Source organism: Myripristis murdjan, chromosome 6 (genome assembly GCF_902150065.1).
Source record: "Myripristis murdjan chromosome 6, fMyrMur1.1, whole genome shotgun sequence".
Taxonomy (NCBI): Eukaryota; Metazoa; Chordata; class Actinopteri; order Holocentriformes; family Holocentridae; genus Myripristis; species Myripristis murdjan.
In genome coordinates, this window is record NC_043985.1 from 27,766,059 (window position 1) to 27,789,934 (window position 23,876).

At 43.7% G+C, this 23,876-nt stretch overlaps 2 protein-coding genes across 7 annotated transcripts in view; both read left to right on the forward strand.

Annotated features, from left to right (window-relative positions):
- Positions 1 to 18,167, forward strand: part of hipk2 (homeodomain interacting protein kinase 2) — an 83,332-nt gene extending 65,165 nt beyond the window's left edge. The window contains exons 8-15 of one of the 3 annotated variants that reach the window (XM_030053149.1): positions 2,026 to 2,251; positions 3,004 to 3,125; positions 6,134 to 6,264; positions 7,388 to 7,570; positions 8,127 to 8,453; positions 9,754 to 9,998; positions 10,135 to 10,295; positions 11,402 to 18,167. In XM_030053149.1, coding sequence (XP_029909009.1) covers positions 2,026 to 2,251; positions 3,004 to 3,125; positions 6,134 to 6,264; positions 7,388 to 7,570; positions 8,127 to 8,453; positions 9,754 to 9,998; positions 10,135 to 10,295; positions 11,402 to 11,866 — 1,860 coding nt within the window. In that variant the 3' untranslated portion in view covers positions 11,867 to 18,167. The remainder of the gene's footprint in view (positions 1 to 2,025; positions 2,252 to 3,003; positions 3,126 to 6,133; positions 6,265 to 7,387; positions 7,571 to 8,126; positions 8,454 to 9,753; positions 9,999 to 10,134; positions 10,296 to 11,401) is intronic. The other 2 variants (XM_030053151.1, XM_030053152.1) reach the window with 2 other exon arrangements.
- A 1,342-nt stretch (positions 18,168 to 19,509) lies between these two features.
- The window catches only part of LOC115360311 (UPF0606 protein KIAA1549), a 44,069-nt gene continuing 39,702 nt past the window's right edge, over positions 19,510 to 23,876 (forward strand). For all 4 annotated transcript variants that reach the window (XM_030053145.1, XM_030053146.1, XM_030053147.1 and 1 more), the window contains exons 1-2: positions 19,510 to 19,697; positions 20,836 to 21,134. In XM_030053145.1, coding sequence (XP_029909005.1) covers positions 20,999 to 21,134 — 136 coding nt within the window. In that variant the 5' untranslated portion in view covers positions 19,510 to 19,697; positions 20,836 to 20,998. The remainder of the gene's footprint in view (positions 19,698 to 20,835; positions 21,135 to 23,876) is intronic.

The following is a 23,876-nucleotide window of genomic DNA, read 5'->3' on the forward strand; positions in this document are numbered from 1 at the left end:
CTGTCTGCACATCTCCGTGCTCGCTGGCCTGTCTTTCTGCCTTCCTGCACGTCTGTCTGTCTGCTTGCATTTCTGTCTGTGCCTCGGGTCCTGTGGGATTGTCACAAAGTGCTGATTACACACATGACAAGCCTCACTTCCTGCTTGCCTTGCATTCTGGGGCTTTCAGACCTTAAGAATCCCTTTACCAGGTTTCCTCTCTTTTTTCCCCTCTCTCTCTCTCTCTCTCTCTCTCTCTCTCTCTCTCTCTCTCTCTCCCTCCTCTCCTCCTCTCTCTTCTCTGCTTTCCTCCGATTTCCCTGGGTTTAGCCCGTGGTGCTTTACTGCTTCGTCCCCCGTACAATCTCTGAAACGAAACTGCTGACTTTCGGCTTCTGCCGGAATCACCGACTGTTGCCGTGCAAGGTTTTTCCAGATTGCACTTAGTTACAATTCCAGCTCTTTTTTCCCCCCTCTCTTTAGTAAACAGAGTTCTTTATCACCAACTATATCGAGCCAGCTCCCACTGTGCAGTATGCGACAAAAACCCAATCTTGCTGTGATTTAAATGGATTAACATTCCCTCAGCTTGTCTTTTCTGCGCCTCGCTCTGAGGGCATATAGACAGAGTTAAGTTAGTGATTTATTTAGCGGGATTCATTTGCAAAAGGCTGGAATGCATCTTTGACTCGTATTCTGCAGCTTCCGTGCTTGTTTATGATGAATGCCACAGTGCCATATTGATTATGCTCCCTCCCCTGGCGCTCATCGAACACGCTAAAGAGAGCAAATGAAAAATGAAAGTGCTGTCTCTGTGTTTCCCTCCGCCCCTACATAATCTTAATGAAAGGGCTAAAATTAGACAGTCTCGTGAAGCAAATACTACACAAGTGCAAAATGAGCAAACGGTCCCTCTTAAAAGCATTTGTTTGTATCTTGGATGTTCCCAGGCTGTCGGAGTGTCGCCCGTGCCTTATTAATGGTCCATACATACTGGAGTCACCTACGCTTACATAATTGTGGAATGACTGTTGGCTGTGAAATATTACTCCTGTCAGGCGTATTGATTTGGAAAGTAGATAGTGAAGCTGTGACATGAAATGTCAAATTCTGCTGCAGCTCATTATATCTGCTCATTATGCCTCTGTAACATTTTATTCTAAACAGACTTAATATAATATACTTTGGAATCGGGCGCTCTCCATTCAAGTAGGATAATCACTCGTAGGGGCATGTTTATGTGTTTTGCGGTAAATGCTTGGTACATTTTTTGCTGGAAGTGGTAGTGAGACACAAAAAGATGCTGCGATATCTCTCTCACTCCTCGCCTCGCGCCTTTTCTCTCCCTCACCTTTTGCCATGGTAATGCTAATGCGGTTTGAATCCCATTTTATACAAGTTTATTCAAACAAGAAGTACTTCTATTCACCAAATGGATGTGCAGCGTATTCTCATGAGACACAACAAGCGATGTGGCCGTGCAGCTCTATAGGGCCAAGGAAAATCTGCCCATATATACGTTTCCTTTCCTGCAGTACATTACCGCGGCCTGAGGATATAAGGCTGCATAGGCCAGCGCGCATTGTAGACATTGTAGACGGTGTGTAATCACATCTCAGTCTAAATGTGCCCTGGTGGCAATTGCTACAGCATTGATGGTTAATTATTGTAGGAACTGTAGCATTGATTGCACCCCACCCCCTCCCTCCTTCTTTCTCTCTAATTAATCAAACCCAGAATCCACATATTATAAGAAACATCAGCATCAATTGTACAATTTTCTCATTTCTATTATCCACTTTCATCAGTGATGGATGCCCTGCTATCCATCTGCTCTTAATGATTCAGTTGTTATTTTTTTGTGCATCTGTATATGCCTATTGATTTTTGCTTGGCTTGAATGTTTTTTTGTTTGTTTGTTAGTTGTTTTGTTTTTTTAACCATGATACTATTCAACCTTCTCTCCCTGGATCACTCTGCTTCCCCGTCATACCCATCGATACATCCACTCTCATGATTTTTATTTTGGTCCCATCATTCCTTTAGGCCACCAACCTGGCTCCCTCCTCCACCACCAATGCCACCCTTTCCCTTGCCAATCCCGATGTCTCCATACTAAACTACCAATCTGCACTCTACCAGCCCTCCGCTGCCTCCATGGCAGCCGTGGCCCAGAGGAGCATGCCCCTGCAGCCGGGGGCTCCTCAGCTCTGCGCTGCCCGGCCCGACCCCTTCCAGCAGGCGCTCATTGTCTGCCCACCCGGCTTCCAAGGTAAGGAAGTCCAACTGGTCAGTATGCATTAGCACGAATAGATGTAAAATGATAAAATGCCTCTGAGAAACTCAGCCCTGAGCACATAGCTCAGGCCCAGGTGTGTGGTTGTAAGATAAACAAGAATTAAAGGTCAGAAAAACATAAGCTCTGTTGCTGGTTATTCATTTGTCTCAGTTAGCGAGACCAGCACGTGTTCAAAGCCTCTAACTTTCTTTTAGCTGGTACCATAAATAGCCAGTTTTGGTTCTGTCTCTGTGTGCAGGCAGGCCTGTGCTTTTGCAGGCTTTTTGGTGTTTTGTTTTGCAGCTTAGCCCAGCACCCCACAGGCAATGTCAGTCTTGACTTACAACAGCGATCCAATGATAAGTTGATGAGGCAATTAAACATTTGAAAGGAAATGTAATATCTTTGCTCGGTGCTTTCTCAACCGCCTTTCTAAGGCATTCTTTTGCTTGTTTATTTATTCTTTCTGTGGAATAGCTGATAAATTTGTCCATTATTAGAACTGTGTTTAAACTTTTACCATTACCATGACTACGGTTTTTTGTTTTTCTAACTAGGATGAATGTATTTGCACATAGCAACAGGGTTTGGGCATCTGTTGCATACAGATAAATCAATGCGCATACTTTAATACACTGTCTGTCTGAATTATTTGGATAGTATGACTGTTTTATGTGACAGATATGGAGGGTATTGTGCTGCAGTTTTCTTGATATACTCAATACACGTGTCTTATTTGTGTGCAGGGCTGCAAGCATCCCCCTCCAAGCACACCAGTTACTCTGTGCGGATGGAGAATGCTGTTCCCATTGTGACGCAGGCCCCTGGTGCCCAACCCCTGCAGATCCAACCAAGCCTCCTTACACAGGTAGGAACACAACCTCAGTGTCACTGAGCAGAAACTCTGAGTTTTTGTGTCTTACAACAACGTATCAGATATATTTCTTAACTCTGAACCACTTGCCTTCCCCAAAAAAAGCTCTCTGCATCCCTGGTTCCTTAAGCCTACATTTAGCACACTATCCGCTGATGGAGGCTGGGAATCAGTTGATGTTCGTGACCCTGCCCCTGCTGGCAGCTGTTTTGCCTGAGTGCATTCAGACCAAGCACTCCTGTGCATTACTCTCTCTTGCTCTCTCTCCCTCTTTCTCTTACTCTCTAACCCGCTCTCCCCCTCACTCGCTCTCTCTGCTGTCCCACTCTCCTGGAGGCTGAGGCTGCCACGGTCTGATGCACACAAAGGCAGGAGCCTTTCAAATAGAGAAGGCCTTCACTGGAGCCTGCTCACTGGAGCTGGAGCTTTAGCTGCTAATGTACAGTTGTTGGAAGTAACAGAGAGTGACTGTGCATCTCTCTCTCTCTTTGCACACACTGAAGACCACTGCTATTGCCACCACCTCTTCCCTATGGAAATTTCCATGAAGGCTTTAAATATCCCTGAGAATCCAGGGAGTTTGAAGCACTCCCTTATCTCCAGTTAATCATGCAGTAGGTAGGCAGGCAGGCAGCTAAGCTGTGTGTGTGTGTGTGTGTCTGCATGTGTGCGCGCCTGTGTTTTTATGGAGGGTTAATCTGTCAGATACCAAATGGTGATTAGCTCCAGGGCTGCTTCCAAGTCAGGCGCTCCAAATTACAGGCCTCAGAGATCCAGGGAGGTCAGGGGAAGCTTGGAAGGGGCCCCGAACGACTAGGGAATTTACAACACCAGATTGCTATGGATAGAGAGGATCAATCAATGGCAAAAAAAAGAAAAACATTATTAATCCTACAGCTCTGTCTTATGCAGGAAAAGTTAGAGCAAGCAGTTTCTTTATGGCGTTTGGATCCCATGTAACTCGTGTTCTCTGCAGGTATCCAGTATAGCCTCCATCTGCACACAAAGACAGGCTATAGTTAACATAAGCAGATGGTTTAGGCCAGCAAGCAGCGCAACTAATAACTGAGTGTGCACTGTGCGGTGTGTGCATGTCCATGTGTTTATCCCTTCACTGTGGGAGGTCTCACAGGCTTAGTTGGATTGTTGTTTGCCTCTTGGTAGCATTTTGCCCACCTTTGCCTTTACGCACCCACAGCTCACTGTTGCCCCCTCTGTTGGGACACGGTCGGCCCACCCTGGTCCCATGCAGGCTCCGGCTCTGAGCTCCCTGGGTGTGCAGAGAAGGGCTGAGTGAAGGAGGCTCCAGGACGGCAGGCAGGCGAGCGGGGAGGCAGGGAGGCAGGGAAGCCAACGGGACCTTTATCTGGAGCAGGAATGCAGAAAATGTGGAAACAATTGGGGAGTGAGAGCCGGGGCTTTCAGAGCCCTGAGGTGACAAAGGGTTTTCACCCGGGGAACGAGGGTCGAGGTGGGAGGCGGTGAGGTGGGGAGGGCCGCGGATGGCGATGGTAGGCTCTGAGAAGAAAGAAGACAGCCTCTTAACTGGGTTACCATTTCAGGACAGACAGGCTGGTTACACAACGCAGACGCCCGGCGAGAGAGGTATGCAGAGTGCGAGGAATGGGGGAGATAGAGAGAGCAGGAGGAGAAGCAGGAGATGGATGGATGTATTAGAGTCTCTTAATGGCATGTTGATAAAAGGCCTTGGATGTGGTCTTAGATGTAAAGACCAGCTCCAGTTCCACAATGTTCCATTAGAGATGTCAGCCATCAGGCGCACAGGCACAGCAGTCGTCCTGGCCTGCAGATGCCCCCTGCAGCACTTTAGCTATAGGCTGGTTACTTAGACTTAATCATTTTTGCAACCTGCTCCAGACAAAACAGTTCCACTCCCACAGGCCTGCAGTCAGACTCTGTTAGAGGACAGAACAGGAACTTTGTGTCAGAATATAATGGAAACAGACAGAGCAAAGACAATATCCAAACATAAAGGAGAAAGTGTTTGTGTTTATCTCAAAATGTTACTTAATACATTATACAAAATGCATTATAGAAATAAATACATTATTACCAAATACATTACTCAGACTAGCTGCTTTGTGCTCTGTATGCTCTCTCTCTCTCTCTCTCTCCCTCTGCCTCTCTCTTCTTCCATTTGTGTGTGTGCTGCAACACATACTGATGCAGTTGTAAATAGATGTGCAAATGGTATTAAAGGAACAATTCATTAGCCTTGACATTAAAGTGCTAATCAATAGAACTGCATTAAACTATTAGGGTTACACACACAGACATACACACTAACAGACACACACACACACACACACACACACACATGCATGCATGCGCACACATGTGCATACACACACACACACACACACAGGCAAGTCTTGGGGCATATTATGCTTGCCACTCCTCTCACTCTGCATCAGAAATACAAAGTAGCCTCTTTCACAGCAGCTTGAATAGGCCTATGAATTTAATTAGAACACAAGTTGATTTTACTCGTGCCAAACACATAATCACACTAACGTGCATGCGCACCAACACATACACACTCACACACACAAAGGAAGGAGTTGCTGTACGTCTTTATTAAGTCTTGGTCTTATCTGTTTTGTAGATAGATGCATCCTGGAAGCCAAGGGAGTTCATTTTGCATGCCCAGTAGCCAGTTTAAACCAGCTATCCCTTTTTCGGCTCCTCTGAAAATATAATTTGTCACCGCATCTTAAATCGTCGATCAGGTTCAACGACGTCTCCTCATTACACCTTTATGATCACTTAAATCGAAATGCAAGAGGGAAGCTGCTCATCTCGCGGTATTCTGCAGTCCAGTTGCAGGCAGCATCCCAAATTTACTGTCTGACACTCTCTTTGTCTCTCCCTCCCCTTTCTTCGTCTTCCTGCCCCTTTCTGCCTTTCTCTGACCTCCAATCCCCACACCTCGCCCTCTCTTCGTCCTTGTTTATCCCCACTCTGCGTTCCCCCCACCTCAGCAGGCCTGGCCCAGCGGCACCCAGCAGATCCTGCTGCCTCCAGCCTGGCAGCAGCTCACCCACACCTCGGTCCAGCACGCCACTGTCATCCCCGACTCCATGAGCAGCACACAGCCTCTTGCCAACTGGAGGTGAGCAACAGCACCGCTATACTTTCAACTGCTGCCAGCCCGTCTTAACCTTCAGTGATTTTAGAGAGCATTTATTAATGTTGCTGTATTGCAGCCTGCAATTTACGAATACTTCACTTACCCTTCACGCAGGGCCCCCGCCTGTTTTACAACCAGCGGCAATAAACATTTTAGGTCCAACAAAACAATACAATGAGAAATGTCATTCCATGGTATCAAAGAGAAGTATTTTGCACAATAATATCAGGTTTATACACTTTTTTCGGGGTGAGTCTGCAATTCAGGTCATCTTCTGTATGGAGCAGATAAACTGATTTCAAAACCCAACAGTGGGACTCTTAAAGGAAGCATAGGGAAGCATATTAAGATTTCATAGATAAACATGCTGTAGGATAGAGGTGTGGCATGTGGCTGATTGACAGAGGAGCCTGTGCCTCCCTGACAGCTTGTCCTCTATCTTATATGAATCACAGTCCCTAAGTGAACGCCGGTGCTTTTATAAGAACAGATTTACCTCAGGGAGATGGGATATATGTACATGTAAGGACATCATGTCGAGTACAGCCTGTCACCGGGACGACTTGATAAATGGATGGATAGATGGAAGAAGGTAATCTGCAGGGAGATAAGCAGGATGCAGCGTGTGCGGAGGGGGGCACAGGGGGCACGTGTGCTCGGCTTCATTTGGTGCTGCCCATCTTTGGCCAGACATCCCCTTATCCTCTCCTCCCTCTCTCTCTCCCCCCATCCCTCCCTCCCTTCCTGTCCAATGGCAGCTCTATTGTCCTCAGAGAGACGATTGGGAATGTGTCGCACTTCCTCTGCAGAGCTATCGCTCCACAGCTGCTGGTGTCAGCTCCTCTGCCCTCCCTCTTTGCTCTCGCTATCTCTCCCTCACTCGTTCCCTCTTCCCCTTGTCCTCTTTAGCACACAAGGCAGCTGCTGCCACCCACTGGCGAGTGTGAGCAATGCAGCAATCCCGTGTGCATCACTACCTGCACATGTTCTGCTGTATCGTCACTGTGTCCCTCCTTACCTGCATGTGCCTTCCTTCCACGCGCACGATTCAGACGGATGGTGACCTTTTGTGATGTGGTGACGCCAAAATCATTTCATGTTACAGGAATTCCCACCCCCACGGTAGCCATTACAACCCCATCATGCAGCAGCCGGCCTTGTTAGCTGGCCACGTAACGCTCCCATCCAACCAGACGCTCAATGTGGGCGTGGCGCACGTCATGAGGCAGCCCTCGACCAATAACAACTCCTCTTCCAAAAAGAACAAACAGCACCAGATGTCTGCCAGGTATGTGGACTGACTGACTGTAGAAATGAAATCATCACCAAACTAGCAATTAAAGCCTAAACAATAAGGTCATGGCTTCATCTGCAATAAGATCACGTCTACATCTGCTCATATCTTTGTATTTGGAAGTTGTAGATCTCCAACATGTGGGGTCAGATTCATGAATTTGTTCCTAACACATAGCTTAAGTAATAATACAGACAGAGTTTCACAATAAATGTTCTTCTAATGTTAGTTGCAACGAAATTATAAAATTAGTGCCTTTTCATTGTAGGAATTAAGGGGTTGTCCTTAACATGATAAAAAAAAAGCAAGAATAAACTGAAAACTGTAATTACAGGAATACAATTTATTCATAAGTTTTAGGGTTTTTTTTTCTGCAAAAGAAAAATAAGAACTGGGTTTGAGAATATCATTTAGGGACTAAAAATGGCACTTGAGGAGATTGTTCTCTTAACAAGGTTTCATGAATATGGCCCCTGCTCTATGCAGTGAAATGAGCTCTTGTCTGCTGCCCTCAATGTGACACTCACCCCCATCCCTGTCTCTCTGTCAGGAACGTGTCCGCCTACGAGGTGTCGTCCTCTCAAGCAGTGCTGTCCCCGCAGCGCTCCAAGCGGGTGAAAGAGAACACGCCCCCACGGTGCGCCGTGCTGCAAAATGGCACCGCTTCCAACTGCCCGCCCCCGCAGGGCTATGGGGGCGGCGGGTGGGGGGCAGGCGAAGCAGAACAGGCTTCCAGCACCACCCGCGATCATCAACACCAGCACCACGTCCCCCGACAGACCATAATCATCCCCGACACGCCCAGCCCTGCAGTCAGCATCATCACCATCAGCAGTGACACGGACGAGGAAGATGACCACAAACAGAGCAACAACAGGTCAGCGCCGCGCTTTAAGGATAAACACGGCTCTGAACGGCTCGGCACATGCAGAAATAACAGTGTCGGAGCTTTGATTCACACTGGGGTTACCTGTGCTTATGATTCATACAGTCACGGTACTGTGAAGTGCTATGAATGAACGAAGCAACTGTTTGTTTTAGCATGAGGTTTATTATAATCCAGGTTGAAGGATAAATCCAGCTTAAAAACATTAACACTAAACAGCGATTGGCGATTTACATTGCTTTTCTGATGCCATTTTGTTATTAGATGTATTTTTGTTATTTTGCAGTTACCCCACTGAGAGATACAGACCTGCTGTGGTGTTTACTGAGGGAGGTCTGTGATCTAAACCAGAAGCATTAGTCAGTGTTCAGTGTCAGCCCCTAAAAATGAAAGAGCAAGAGCTTCTCTGTAGACTCTTGTAGCAAATTTGCAGCAACCAACATACAAGGAGAAATCCCGCGTAGACGAAGGAGAGCACACCTCTTTCTCCCAGCCCTGCCTGTCCCGTTGATGGGTTTGTCCTTACAAATGCATGCTGCTTTGTTCAAACCCACAGAATTTTATTTGAAATTCTAGTGGAGATGCCAAAGTTTCTTAAAACACCAAATATGTCCTACTGATTCACAGGGAAATGTGTATAAAAGGATTCCCAATACCTCTAAATGTTTTCTGTTGGGTGAAACGGTGCAACCATAAGCGCCAATGGCATCTTGGGTTTGAATATTTCACTCGATATGTGTGATGTAGCCTCAGTGTGGTGTAGTTTCAATTGCTGCAACCAGCAGATGACCAGCAGATGTATGTGGCATTTTTAAATAATGTGGAAAAAAAAAAATGTCTGTTCTAACTTTGAAGCCATTTATGGGGATAGTTAAGGGAAAATCGGAGTTTAACGGATTAAGCTCCATTGTAGCCGCGGCTGCAATGGAGCTTATGGAGCCATGGAGCAAAGAGTTCACTCAGTGGAAAAATATAATTACACCCTAAAATAAGAAATGGCACCAGAAGCACAATATAAATCACCAGTCCACGTTTTTTTTTTTTTTTAAAAAGTGTTAATGTTTTTCAAGGCTGGATTTTTCCTTTCATTCGAGTCATTTTAGATATCACTTTAAATCATGAAAACACACTGCAGTTTATGTGTACAGAATCTAAAATATTTGGGTGGTTTTAAGTTGGGCATTAGCCTATTTCTTACTCAGCATTAATATTGATGTCAGCAGGTACTACATCATATGATTTAGTGCTCTCTCTGACTTTCTTCTCTCCGGTCTGCCTCTGCTCCCTCCAGCTCGTCTTCCAAGCAGAGGAAGAATGTCATCAGTTGCGTGACGGTGCATGATTCACCGGACTCCGACTGCTCCAGCAACAACAGCCCCTACACTGTGGAGTCTAGACCCCCCAACAACAACAGCTACGACACCAAGACCACCATACTGGACAACTGCAACAATGGGAACCCCCGCACCATCATCATCCCCCCTCTCAAAACCCAGACCAGCGAGGTCCTGAATGAGTGTGAGCGCCTGATGCCAGGTAGCTTGTGCTTTGATATCATATTTTCCTAATCTAAAGCATAGTAAAAATGCACAAGTTGCTATTAGACCAGAACGGTAAAGCTGCTGTGCATGTTGGTTCCCAGTTTAACAAGCTCTTGCCCCCTCCTGTTCAGATGCAATGAACCATCAGAATTCAGCCTACAAGTTCAAATCCTCCAACGGCGTGGTGTCCGGTAATAATCACCTGCCGGGGGGTGTGACTGGAGGCGGATCCTACAGACAGCAGCGCTCAGGGCCACACCCCTTCCAGCAGCAGCCTCTCAATCTCAGCCAGGTATGGAGAAGGATGAACTAAATGAATGCTTACGCGTCTCGAGGGCCCGCCGCTGATTATGTGTGAATAACTGAGATAAAGTGACACAAATAAAGGGAATTGGAAAGAGAGAATGTTGTCACTTGCATCTCCAAAATGACACCTTTTCAGGAGGTGAGAAAAAAAAAAAAAAAAACACAATCTTGGTTTTAGCTTGATGGCAGTCAGAGTTCAGGGCTGCAAAGGGGCACGTAAGAGATTACTTTTTTGTGGCAACTCTTTACCTAATATGTTAGTTATTCCGTTCACATAATCAGTGCTATTTTTTAAATTTTTGTTGAAAAACAACTCTGTCTATCATTCCTGTTATAACCCTGCAGAGTTAATTACAGGCATAGAAAGCTGCACAATACATTGGCATTAGTGTTAAGATATAGGTGGTAAGAGACCATAGCCCATAATCAACAATCAGCAGTGCAAAAGGGTTCTATAGTTATTAATGCCCTAGTATTGTAAATTGTCACTTTTCTCAATAGGCAAATGTTATAATGTAATAAGCTCCTATTAACGGCAATAACAGTAATGTAATCTAACAAGTTACTTCTAATTGCAGTAATGATGTAATGTACTGTAACAAGTTACATTAGCACAAGAGGCTAAAGAGTGTTCTCAGCCCACAGAGGACATTATAGTCTTTCAGTTAAAAGATGAAAAGCATTGAAATTTAACCCTTTCACGCATAGCGGCCACTACAGTGGACAGCTGTTTAAAAGTCATTTTCTCCTAAATGCAATGGTTTCTATGGCGGAATTGCATATCAGCTGTTAGAGTGCTCTCTGCTGCTCCCCTACATTGAGGTTTATGCAGAGACTGTCAGTTCTTGTTGCTGATAACATATTGATACTAGTATGATGACATGGTAATGCCAGTCCTGCATCCTGAAAGAAGTATGGAGACTCACAGAAATTTTCATGCCCAAAGAAAAATCTGGACTCAGGCTTTCATAGTTCATGCATGAAAGGGTTAAGTTATAAGGATTTGACATGTAAACAGCAACGTACAGTATGTTATTGCCTACGTTTGCCAGTTCAGGAGCAAATAAGCCTGACCGATCCTCCTCTCTCCAGGCCCAGCAGCACATGGTAGCTGAGCGGAACGGAGGCCATCGGCGCCAGCAGGCCTACATCACCCCCACCATCGCCACTCAGGCCCCTTACTCCTTCCATCACAACAGCCCCTCTCACACAGGCAACGTCCACCCTCACCTGGCTGCCACACACCTGCCCAGCCAGCCCCACCTCTACACCTACACGGCCCCCGCTGCCCTGGGCTCCACCGGCACCGTAGCCCACCTGGTGGCGTCGCAGGGCTCGGCGCGCCACGCGGTCCAGCATGCCAGTTACCCACCCAGCATCGTCCACCAGGTCCCGGTCAGCATGGGCCACCGCGTGCTGCCCTCGCCCACCCTGCACCACAGCCAGTACCAGGCCCAGTTCGCCCACCAGGCCTACATCAGCGCCTCGCCCGCCTCCACTGTCTACACTGGATACCCGCTGAGCCCCACCAAGGTCAACCAGTACCCTTACCTCTAGAGATGACACTGACTGACACTGGAGAGCCTGACCCAGCGCTGCTGCTCAACCCCGCCCGCCCCCCAACCCCAGCATCCCACTACACTCTCCCACCCCCCCTGAGCCTCATCGGCATCCTAAGCATCCTCTCCCCCGACCTCAAACACACACAGAGACAGAGGAACATGCAATCCTCAAGAAACTGTCACGCATAACTTGAAGATTTAACGACAGAGAGAAAAAGAAAAAAAAAAAAAGACAATTCACAGCCTCTCTAGAAGGGAAAGGAGGGGTGGAATTTCAGAGGGGTACAATTCAAGGGGTTTTCTTTTGATTTTTTTTTTCTCCTGAAAGGGCCAGTTTTTTTTTTTTTTTTTTTTTTCCTTTTGTTTCTCTATTTTCTTTGATTTACTTTCAGAAGAAGGTAATGTCTCATTCGTTTTTACAGTGAAGTTTCTGAAACAGGCCTTTTGGAACGGAGGAGGTTTTCTGGTTTGAAACACATCTTTTGCTTTCTTTTATTTTCCCCTCTTAAATTGGGAAATGACTGTTGAACAGGGGTTACTCTCTGGAAGTTTGGATTCCCAAGAGAATTGGGAGAAGGTGAAATACGGAAACCTGCTGCTCTTCAAAGAAAAAAAAATATATTGATGGCCTTGAACTGTCTTAATATTTCCAAATCATTCACGGTGTGGGGAGGAAGAGAGGCGTCTCCCCCCACCCCACCTTCTCCAGCTGAGGAGGCTTCTGGAAATATAACCAACAGAAGACAACAAACTTTCTAGTGTATTTATAGATATTTTTTCCTTTCTGTTTCACCTTTACGACAAGACTTCAGTTTTAGCTAGGTGTCTTAGCTGGGCCCCGTTCTTAGAATGTAGCAGTCTGCACCTGTTTGTTTTATGAAGAAAACTTGTTTTTTTTTTTTTTCTGATACCAATAGATTTATTTGTTCCTCTTTTTTCAATGTGATTGCACAAAGTGGTTATAATAACATAGGCATGTACAACGTGATTGTCTGTGTGTGCTACTGTCAGCCATGTGTGTGTAGTCCACCTCCTCAAAACCCTCTGCAGTCTTTAGGTTTTGACCATTGTTCCCTCGTAGTGCCTTACAGATATAACGACACAGTTTACTTGGCTTGGATCCTGAGAGCCACAAGAGACTATAGCTATACTTAGAGAGAGATGGTTTCCTGGTTTGACATCCTAGTCGGGGCAGTTGTAGCTCTCTTCCAGGTGTAGGCTCAGCTCTTGCTGTTTCCTATCCTTAATGACAGCATACTATAGATGATGATAAATGTCAGAGTTGATATCAAACTGAGCTATTTTATTATGTGTGCATGAGATAACTTGCCTGGGGTACTTACCAAAGTCATTAGATAAATTCTTGTTACATTTGCTCTGGATATTAATGTAAATATAAAAATGTACAGTATAACTGTAAGCCTCTATTCCAGTGGTACCCATAATGTGGCTTTAGTTTGGAATATATTTGTTTTTCTTCTTTTTTTTTTTTTCTTTTCTTTTTTTAAAAATCATGCAAGGGAATTCATGCACAGTGATTACCGAGCAGAGATACTAGCTCAAGGATGCATTTTTTTTGGCAACTCGAAAATACAAAATAGTGTAAAATAAAGTGACTATGATCAGTTTTTTTTTTTTTTTTTTTGTTAATGTTCAGGGAACGGGTTACAGTATATCGTTCGAGACACAATAGAAGTCGTTTTAAGGTTCAAAGCTAGGCCGAGAGAAGGGCCTGTTGGAAAGTGGTTGTTGCCATGATGGCGATCCTGCAAGGCCAGAGAGAGCGCCTGGTTGGAGTATAGAGGGCTGTTTGAGAGAGATACTGTGTAGGCATGAGTGAGGGGCCAGTAGAGAGCATAGGGTTGGTTCAGGTAGGGATTGAGGAGGGGCAGGGTGAAATTCCTTATCTTTAAATGGGACTAAAAGAGTAGCATGTTGGCACTGAGCAGGTTGATAGTAACAATGAGCCCGGGTGGTTGGTAGGAGCCGCAGAGGCACTGCACGAATGCACACCTATAACTCTGACACGAGTCCTTTTGTTGCCGTTGTCATGACCGTCGTCGCCGCCGCCGTCGTTTTCTGGCAAAGATAATGGAAGTTATTCGTCTTGTTGCGCTCCGAGGGTCGGGTAGCATCTCGGAGCCGAGGTGAACAAGAGCAGAAACAGGAGGGAAACGCTACAGCATACACCTGGAAGGGCATCTTCTGGAAAGCGGGCTCGATTTGTTTGCCACTGTCCATTTGTCTTCGAACCAGGTACACCACAGACATCGCCACGCCACCTGAAAGGGATACCTGAACACGTAGAGAACCGATAGGGCTGTCGCTTTGTGTGTTTTGCTGCTTGATTTAACAGACATAATTTTCCTGTAGCCAATGATACCAATAATCTCCTTTTGTTATTTTGTCCTCATGAAGTGGGCACATCAGAACTGCTGGTGGTTTAGTGAAAGCCTTCCCTTCCCCCTTCATGGTATGCCATAGTACTTGCATTTGAAGTGATTTTTTTTTTTTTTTTTTCTTTTACATTATATTGAACTTTTGACATGGCTGTAGTACATGTTGTGTTTATTTTTTAGAGATTGTTGCAATAATTCTTGTGGATGTTTTATCAGTGTGTGTGTGTGTGTTTTTATTATAAGTCAGGCTCATTTCTTTTTTGATTTGTAACCTGGGGGTTGATGTACAGTAATATTTAGTATTCCTTGGAGGTGGGTGCACCTGTGTTAAAGTGTTGCAACACTGCTGATGATAGTAACAGTGTCGAGTTGAAGATAATCCAATGGGGCCCTTATACAGTAGATAGTTTAGGCTTGAGTGTGCCACACCCAGGTTTGAAAACCAACAATCCCCCCCGAAAAGTCCTGATGGGCCCCAGTGTGGTCTCTCATCCTGGTACTTGTTTCACCAACACTCCCCATTCAGCTCCAGCATGCAAGCTTTGGGGTCCTGGCAGTCAAAGATGTGATATTACATAGTACGTTGCTGGTTACATCATTCTTCTCTGTTCTGTCTTTGTAATTTTTTTTTTTTTATTATTATTATTATTATTTCTCTGCTTTATTTCCTTGAGGTCATTGGGGCCTAAGCACACACAGATAAGGGAGATGATTTTCCATTGAAACTTTGGCTCCTCTGTTATGAGGCAGACTACTGAAACATTCCACTGTTTGAGGGAATCGGGCGTTGTCCACCCTTACACTGCTGTCCCGTCCCCCTCTCTGTCACCGCGGGGATGGCGTTGTCATGCTCAAGACTTTTCTCCTCTCCTCCCACCAAAGAATTTAACACACTGACGATGTGTACAGTAACAGCACCGTACAGTACAAGCAATCCTCTGCAGTGTTGCTAAAACAGACAGGCAATAAGTTCCCGGCGTAAAAAAAACGCTCTGTCTTTAAACGCTTTGCAAGTGCTTTAAAGGACGTGTCATTTTACCCCGAGCGAATGCATGTGCGCACACGCTGTGCAGGTACAGAGGGAGGGTTTACCATACACGACGCACACAACACACAGTCATTCATTTGTTTCTGGACACTCAAACTACGATTTTTTTTTCCAAACCTCTTTTTTTAATGTTTTACACTCATTATTCTTCACACTTTGCCCCTAAATAGATTGAGTAATCATTTTATTTGTTCACTAAATATCTAACTTCTCTCCAAATTGTTTTATATGCAAGTTTTTTTTTTTTTTTTTTTTACTTTGTTGATGTTGTAGCTTTATCAATGTTGTAAGAAAAATGGATTTGTATACAAAAAAAAAAGAAGTATGTTTTAGTGTGCCATGGAATGGAATGACCTGTAAAGTAAATTAATCAAAAATAGACCACCAATACCTTTAAAATCATGGTCACCTGCACAAAATGAATGTAATATGTGACCTGCAACATCTGAAATGCTTTAGATCTTTCTCGATGGGTGACCATTTAGTTGGAACATGAATTTGATTTCTTGATCATCTGTGGCCATGCATGATGCAATAATTCTGCATATGATCTCTAGCAGATTCACATATAATACAACAGAAGTAATGAACAATTATCCTTTCGATTTGGGTTTTTTATTTTTTTTTTTTTATTTTTTTTAAAGTTCACTATTTTGTCAAATCAAATCGACAAATTAAGAGAAGCCCTATACACTCAACATTTTTCACTGGAAAATAACTTGGATGTGTACGATACCTTTGTCTATCACCCTGTTTTGCATAACCAATGTTTTGTGTTTTATGAAAAAAGAGGAATCAGAAATGTGAGCATTAATGTAGATCGAGTGACCTTACAATTACCAAAATGTGCTTAAGTAGAGTGTGAAGGTGTTTTGTGTTGTTGAGTTGAGCGTAGCCTCCCCAGCTAGCAATTTTTTATTGTTAGAGCGCTGCCTTCCAAATAACCAACAATACCTTCAGAGCTTTAAGGTGTGGTTTTAATTAGAGCAAGGCAGCAAGGCAGTCTCTCACTCTCTCTCTCTCTCTGAAGCCTGGCAGTTTTTTGCAGCTTTGTTATGGTTTGAATCTGCTCAAACTCCACAAGACATGTCACACTTCCAGCTTTGCCCTGAGCGCGATTGTGAATGCTACTCCTCCTGAAACTTTGGAAACATTGAGAAGAAAAAAACATTCCTGAAGGCATGGCACACAGTGCTACATTAGTCTTCTTCGGCCAAACTCCTCTGAAGTGACTTGAAGCTTAGCAAGAAGTGAATACGGAGAATCAGACGACCCACAGCATCGGCCCCCGCAACCCCCCGCCCGCCCGTGTAATTTTTGCAATCATGTGGAAGAGTTAAAAGGGGGGTTAGGAACAGGTGTTAGGTGGATTAATCATGTGCTGATATACTTTCTGTCACCGAGAATTCACGATCTAATTACACAAGCATTCTTAAAGCCCTTTTGGATGAGAGTGTATGTTTCTTTTTGTTTGTTTTTAACCTTTTCGTTAGGGAGACCTGCTCCTTTGCTGGCTATTCCTTGGGGGAATTCAGGGTGAGGTGGTCAAGGTTTGATGCCATCGCTGACAGAGGGCGTCAGATGTGATAACAAATGAACCAAAATTGACTCAAATGTGATTGTTTTCCCAACCTCTTTTTTTTTTTTTAAAACCTCTATACAACTAGGCCATGTAATAATGGCTCGATCACCACCAGCTGATTTTGTTGATTTGCTGTGTTGTATCAGTGGAAAATACAGGTTTTCACATCGACTTTGAGAGAGAGCTCCAGCCGAAAAAGGGGATATTTTTGCAAGTGTTAATAGCTGAAATCTGGAGGTGGCAGACCAAAGCTCCATTCAAAGCCAGATTTTGCCCGTAAACACTACAAAAAGTATTTCTCTAAAGCTGGAGCACATGTCAAAGCCGGATTTGAAACGCCAATGAATAGAGCCTCATTTGAGGATATGTTTCGGATTATTTACATAAATTTACATAAGCCCTTTTGGTACATCTCAGATTTACTACTGTAAACTACTGTAGCTTGTATGTACTCAAGTTTGTTTTTTTTTTTTTAAGTACTTGCACAACAACATTCACATGAAACAGCAGTACATTGTCTCAAGACCTAAGAGTGCATCAAACCCTGACCGCCTCTTGTGTCCATTGCTGTATGGTTTCTCAATGGTGTAAAATCTCATTCTTTGTCGATAAAGCTAATGTGTGCTGCGGTATTTCCTAGTATACTTCTCTGTTAATTGTCCTTCTCATTTACTTTTGTTTATTGGGGTGTGATGTCTCATTATTTCAATCTGTTGATGTAGCGTTCTATGTATACCCTGTTCCTTAGCCTAATATTATTAAGTATGTTATGAGAATGGATATTTTACTGGCTTTATAGAATGTTTAAATAAATATAATAATGACAATAAGAAGAATGATTAATTAAACCTCCTAACAAGTTGAGTACTTGCTACTAAGCGCTTGTGTTACCATTATGATGTTGTGTGCTTCTCTTAATCATTTTCGTTGTAGAAAAATGGAGTGAATTTATATTAGGCTTCGAAAAAAACTAATGATAGCATTGTAAATTTACAGGAGGATTTTAACAAACAAACAAACTTCGTCAAATAGAAGAATATAGTTATTTTAATTGTCCTCTTTACTAACTGTAGGGTGAGAAGGGGCTCGCGTTGTGGTGAACTATGTTATAGCTTGTTATTCACTGTTACTTTTGATCATTTTTTCGGTCTCCGAGGTGAATCGAGTTATTAATGAGAATTTGTATGCTCACATATGCATATTGTATATGTGTAGAAATGTAATCACACTTTGTCTTGGATTTACATTAAACTGTTACGTCACGGCACCAGTCTCCTGTCCTCTACTGTGGTATATGTGTGTATATGTGTGTGTCAGAGTGTAGTCATATCTCACAACACATAAGAGAAGATATAAAGAATAAACAATACACAGAAAAGATAGTGCACGATGTTATATGAAAATGTTAGCCCAAATTTGCCCCCAGGAAAGGACATTCAGAATAGAACTTACCTCTGGACCAAAGGGGATTTATTTTAATCTAACAAGCAAAGTAAAATCCTCTCGCTGAGTTTCCAAATTGAACATCATCCACAGGGAGGGGAGGTCCAGTGGGTAGAGACCATCCTTCAACCAGAGCCCCGTTCTGGCAAGCATTCGCCCTGCTGAAGTGTCCTTGAGCCAGACACTGAGTCCTTTCCAGCGACACCATCCTGCAGCTTGACCTCTGACCTCTTCATGTAGAGGGCCCAGCAGAGAATGCCCAAGGGAGAAAAACACAGCATGGGATTATTGTCATAAATATGACTTTGTGCACATATGAACTGCATAAATAAACCAGACATGATTTATAGTTTGCGCGCACGTTATGCCCTTTGCATCGTTTCAGGCAGCAGCGCCAGTGGTCGTGCAGTACCACTAGGTGGCGGTGTGCACCAAAATTTGCTTGTGAACATGACGTTATCAAATAATCGTTATAAGATCTTGCAACGCTCGGTGTTACGGCATGCATCGGGCCTTGTGTTTTGTGTTGTGCAGCTCCACTGGAATTCTGGGGCATTTTCTGACTCCTCATATCATGCATTATAAACGACATTTCATTCATTCAGTGTATCATCACAACACATTGTAATCTGGATTTATTGCGTCTCACCAGATTGAGCATTCCAGCAAAACAGTAATCGGTGATGCAGAGGTAAATAAAAAGGTATAACATGACCTCGAGGTGATTATTACCACATTTATAAAGAAAAATCAGGGTCAATCTCCCCCTTGGAGGATCCTATCCTCATATAACCTATATCAGTTTGATACAGCCAATCAATTTGCACAACATAGTGGGCTGTGCATTATGAATTTCTCAACATAATAATATTTGTGGCAGCCTATTAAGAGGGTAAACTGTTTTCCGATAATAAAAAGAGGATTTACTGGGTTAAGCGTTCACCCTCTATCCCTGATTGTAGCGCAACGCATGAGGCAACGTTGCCGTGGAAGCCGCAGACGCCAGTCGAGGCGGACCAACCTAATACCGTCCCCACTTTGACGGAAAGGAAGCGGAGCCAATGAAAACAGGGTTGGAGAAATTGACAGCCAATCGTATCCGTCGAGGGGCGGGGCTATCCCAATCCCCTGAACTAGTGGGCTCTCAGAAGGTAACTGTTACCAGAAGAGTGTCAGATCAAAAGCAGCTACTAGTTAGTGAAAAATGTATTTACATTGAAAATAACATCAGCCGCGAACAGGTGGCTGCTTCCAGGTTCATGCCGAGGCCTCAGACAGTGTTTTATTTCACCCAAGGATATTTCTTGTGACCCAGACAAAGGAATTCATAGAGCGTGGAGCTCCCTTTTTTTGGGTAAGTCTGAATACGCAGCTATGAACTGACTGACTGGGATGGCTGGGCAAAAAAAAAAAAAAAAAAAAAGGTCTTATCTTTTGGGAAAAAAAAAAAAAAAAAAAAAAAGCCTTGGAAAAGACTTTGAGTTTACACCAGCAAACATGTTTTGGACGTTTTGCCGAGGCGTGTATGCAGAAGGGGGCTGTAACCTGCTTTATCTAGCCCTGGAAAGAGCCACATGACCGATAAGCTTGCAAGTAACGGGACGGGATGTAGGACAAGAGACTACTGTATCATGATGAGACCCGTTATCTGAGCTAGCTAGCCGCACAGCCGGGGACTGAGGGGCTTTTGTGCCTTCCTCGGCTCCCCTTTTACCTCGTCACACGTTTATTCCTCCATGCAGATTAGCGTGCTTGTTGCACTTTTCTCACCGGATTTATAATCCCTCATTTGCATTGAATTGCCTAATGTTATTAACGTCACCTTCCCCTGACCTGCTTAGACATGTGCATGCCTTCATTATGAATGGCGTTAATGAGACGTCTCTGTCATAGTTTAATGGAGCCAGACCTGCCTGCAACCCCAGGTCGTGTTATTTATGAGGTTATTAATGAATGTGAAGTTTCCCACTTGGAAGTATCATAGGGCCAGGCTATACATCATATCAGCACAGCTATAAAAGAAAAAAAAAAAAAAATCTCTCCAATCAAAGCAAGATTCCTCATGTGCAAAGTTAGATTGCCAAATAAATGCATCGTAACCTTTACATTTTGAAATGTAGAGTTTGATTTATGCAATGTGCAAAACAAACTGTAATGCATTGCTAGAAAACAGAAAAAAACTGATTGCCTTTGAGTGATTTATCATCGTTATTTTCAACATTTTGTGGCTTTTTTAGGTGATCTTAGTGTTACTGTGGTCACTGCAGTTGTTGTCCTTATGTGCTTTGACACTGAATCTTGTCAAATGAAGCTCTCTGAATTAGTTTTAATAGACTGTGTGTGTGCAAAGGCATGTGGTTTGATTAACAGCGTTGATTTCCAGTCGATTTCTTGTGAATGAAGAGTTCCTCATCGGCAGTAAACTTGAACAGTTTTGTTATGGGATTCATGTCAGTCATCATGACAGCAAGTTGCTCTTTTGTTTCCTACAGCCCTCCCTCACCGGATGTGCGTGGTATGGAAGAAGGAGCCAACATCTAAAGAAGATCACAACCAAGAAACCCACCCACACACCGCAAACTTTAATTTTCCCCTCGGAATGAATCTTTTCCTCACAAGTGGATAAAATGCCTTGACCCCCCCCCCTCCACCCATATGATGGCAGGTTTAGTTTCATCTGTGGGTTCGGTGGTGATGCCCAAGGCTCTTTTGCATGCACGTGGCCGGTGTGCAGTGTTCCTGGGGATGACGGTGTTGGTAACAGTGATCACAGCCGGCTCACCTGTTGCAGGTAAGAGAACACCTACCTCTGACTCACACAACATGATCCGCCAATTTGTACTCTCTGTTATGTAACAGACACAGATCAATATCTTGCATATCAGTTTGAAGAGCACAGACAAGCGGTACATGCTTCACTGCACGTTCCACTTTGGAGGCAATAAAATTAAAGTTATGTTCAGGGGAGCGGTTTGAAGAAAAGAGCACATGGATCTATAATGTTTTATTTTAACAGCATGATATTTTACGTGGTAACAGGTTGTAAATTAGCAGGTAGTGCTGTGCAATTGGGGAATGACATTTGTTTACACAGTCATTGCTTTTGTGTAGTACTTATCAAACAAAATCGTAACTGAGCAATTAGGTAAATTGCACGGTTTTGAACTTGAACGTGATTGCAACATGCACTTGCTTTTCTGTGCATATGTGTGTGCGTGCATGTGTGGTGGTCTGCATGAGCCAAGCCAGGCCAAATCAAATCCTGGACTTGATGGTCTGATTAGATTTTATTGTGCCGCCAGTAAAGATTTTTTTTTTTTTTTTTTTTCAAATCGCCAGCTCACCGATCTTATTTTAGAAGGCGTGTGAACACAGAGCAATCAGAATGACTGAGGCCTATAACCAGTAACCTAAACATCTTTACTGAAAGCTTATCATTTCCAGATTAGAAAATGTATGATACATGGTGCATAGGCCTAATAGTGCAACCAGAAGATGTTGTAATTTGGCTTGAAAAAAAAAGCATTTTCCTAGTTTATGCCTGGTATTTCACCATGACATAAACCTAATGTTAATATATGTGTGTGAATGGATCTAGAGCTGCTGCATGGCTTTGGATCACTGTCATATTCCCAATGGGGACACCTGACACAGAATATTTGATTCACTGTGATTCACGGAAACTTCACACTAAGAAGTGAAGTGGTGAAGTTTCTCTATCACTGCATGGACTCCTGAGTTAAACCAATTTCCACTAATGAGACAAAGGGAGAGGATCTAAATCCGTCCAGTTAATGGGTGTTTTCCCCAGGCTTACTTTCATAGATAATGACGTGATCCCACCAACACCCCTTCTGCTACACATTGTCCAGTGAAAATAACTCTTTTTAAGAGCAGCCAAAACCTCATGATATTACATGGTAATAGGATTATGCGCTAAATGCCAGGGTGAAAGCCTTGCAGCAGGAAATCAGGAATTAGTTAATCTTTAACTCACACTCACATGCTCACACCTCCATTCACAGCTGTTTTTTTTTTTTATTTCTTAGGATCTGCAGGATCATTGGTGATGAGTGATTGGAAGTGAGACTACTTGAAAGAGATTGGCGTCTTCATCTGACAATTGATATGATTGCTAAAACAGTGTAGAGCCGTAGTATTACAGGCTCACAAGGCTTGCACTTGGGAGCTGTTTCAACATGCTAGGGCTCCAAACATAGACCGTGTCCCATGCTATTTCTGCCATATAGGCATTTTTCAGCCTTTTCTTCTGCCCTACCAGGCTTTTCCTTTACATTTGACATACCATTTGTGTCCATTAGTGTTCAGAGATGCTGTATCTCATTCCCTAGGGTCTAGAAATAGGGGCCATCCACATCCTTTCACTCTGTCAGCCATGCTCTTTAGGGTAAGACTTATTTTGTTGCCCTTTCTGTGAAACTATAAAATCCACGTAGTCTTTACTTATTGCATCACTGAACACACAATTGGAAAGGAAATTGCATATGAAAAGATTAACCTTTTTTTTGCTCATACCAACAGCTGACAATCCCAAATGCTTCACTCTGATCAAATTTGTTATGTGTCTAGAAGTTGCCAATCTGCGTCGGTCATGCTTTGCTGTCTCTGCTGCATTTGCTGCTTGATAAAACCCTGACCAGCTCTGCTAGATGTCCACTGAGTAGGGATCTTTCTCCAGATGCATCTGCAGATGCCTGTTATGTTAGACTAGCCTTGTGTTGGCCAACTGGAATGCTATTAAGGAGTCTCTGCTAATGCCTGGTCTCAAACTTCCTTCATCTGATAGAGATGCTTTTGTTGCTCTCAGCTGATTTGCTTAAGGGATTTATCAGAGTTGTTTCATCTCTTACCAGAAGCAAGCTTTGGCCAAAGCATAGAAGCTGTTTTTATAATCATCGTCACATCCATTGAGGGGAACATAAATGCTGGTGATTCTTCCTCACACCTCTGATTATCACAATAAGCTTAAATGCAATGCTTAGAGGAATGTCTCTCAGCCAACTCCCCTGTGGCAGATGCACACCACCACATCATTTGAGGATAAATTTATCAGCCATGGTTTGAACTGACTTTAGACGAGTCCATGCTGGTTTGAATTATCCTATTTTGTCTTCAAAGATCTAAATTTGGGCTTAATATTTTTTTTGTGCTGTATGCCTCTGGAAGGAGATAGAGGAGATTTTGCTACCCTGCTCTCAGAGACCATTAGGCTTTTACAAAGTCCGGCTATGAATTGGCCCCTATAGTCTGGTGGTTTTTCCTTCCATTTTTTTCCTTATTGAATGAAAAGAAACAATAAATACTGAACTTCATTTCCCTGTTTTTATGAGAGCAAATTCTATGAATGTCTGTCTCTTTTCTCTTGCTGTCCTGAATGCTCTCCAGTTGAATGGGTCACCCTTGACAGTGGGTGTGTGTCTTAACTGAGGAGCAGTGACATGACGGTAACACCAAGGTGAACTATATTTCCCAGTCACAGGAGTGTATGCTGTGGTTGGAGGTTATCCTTGGT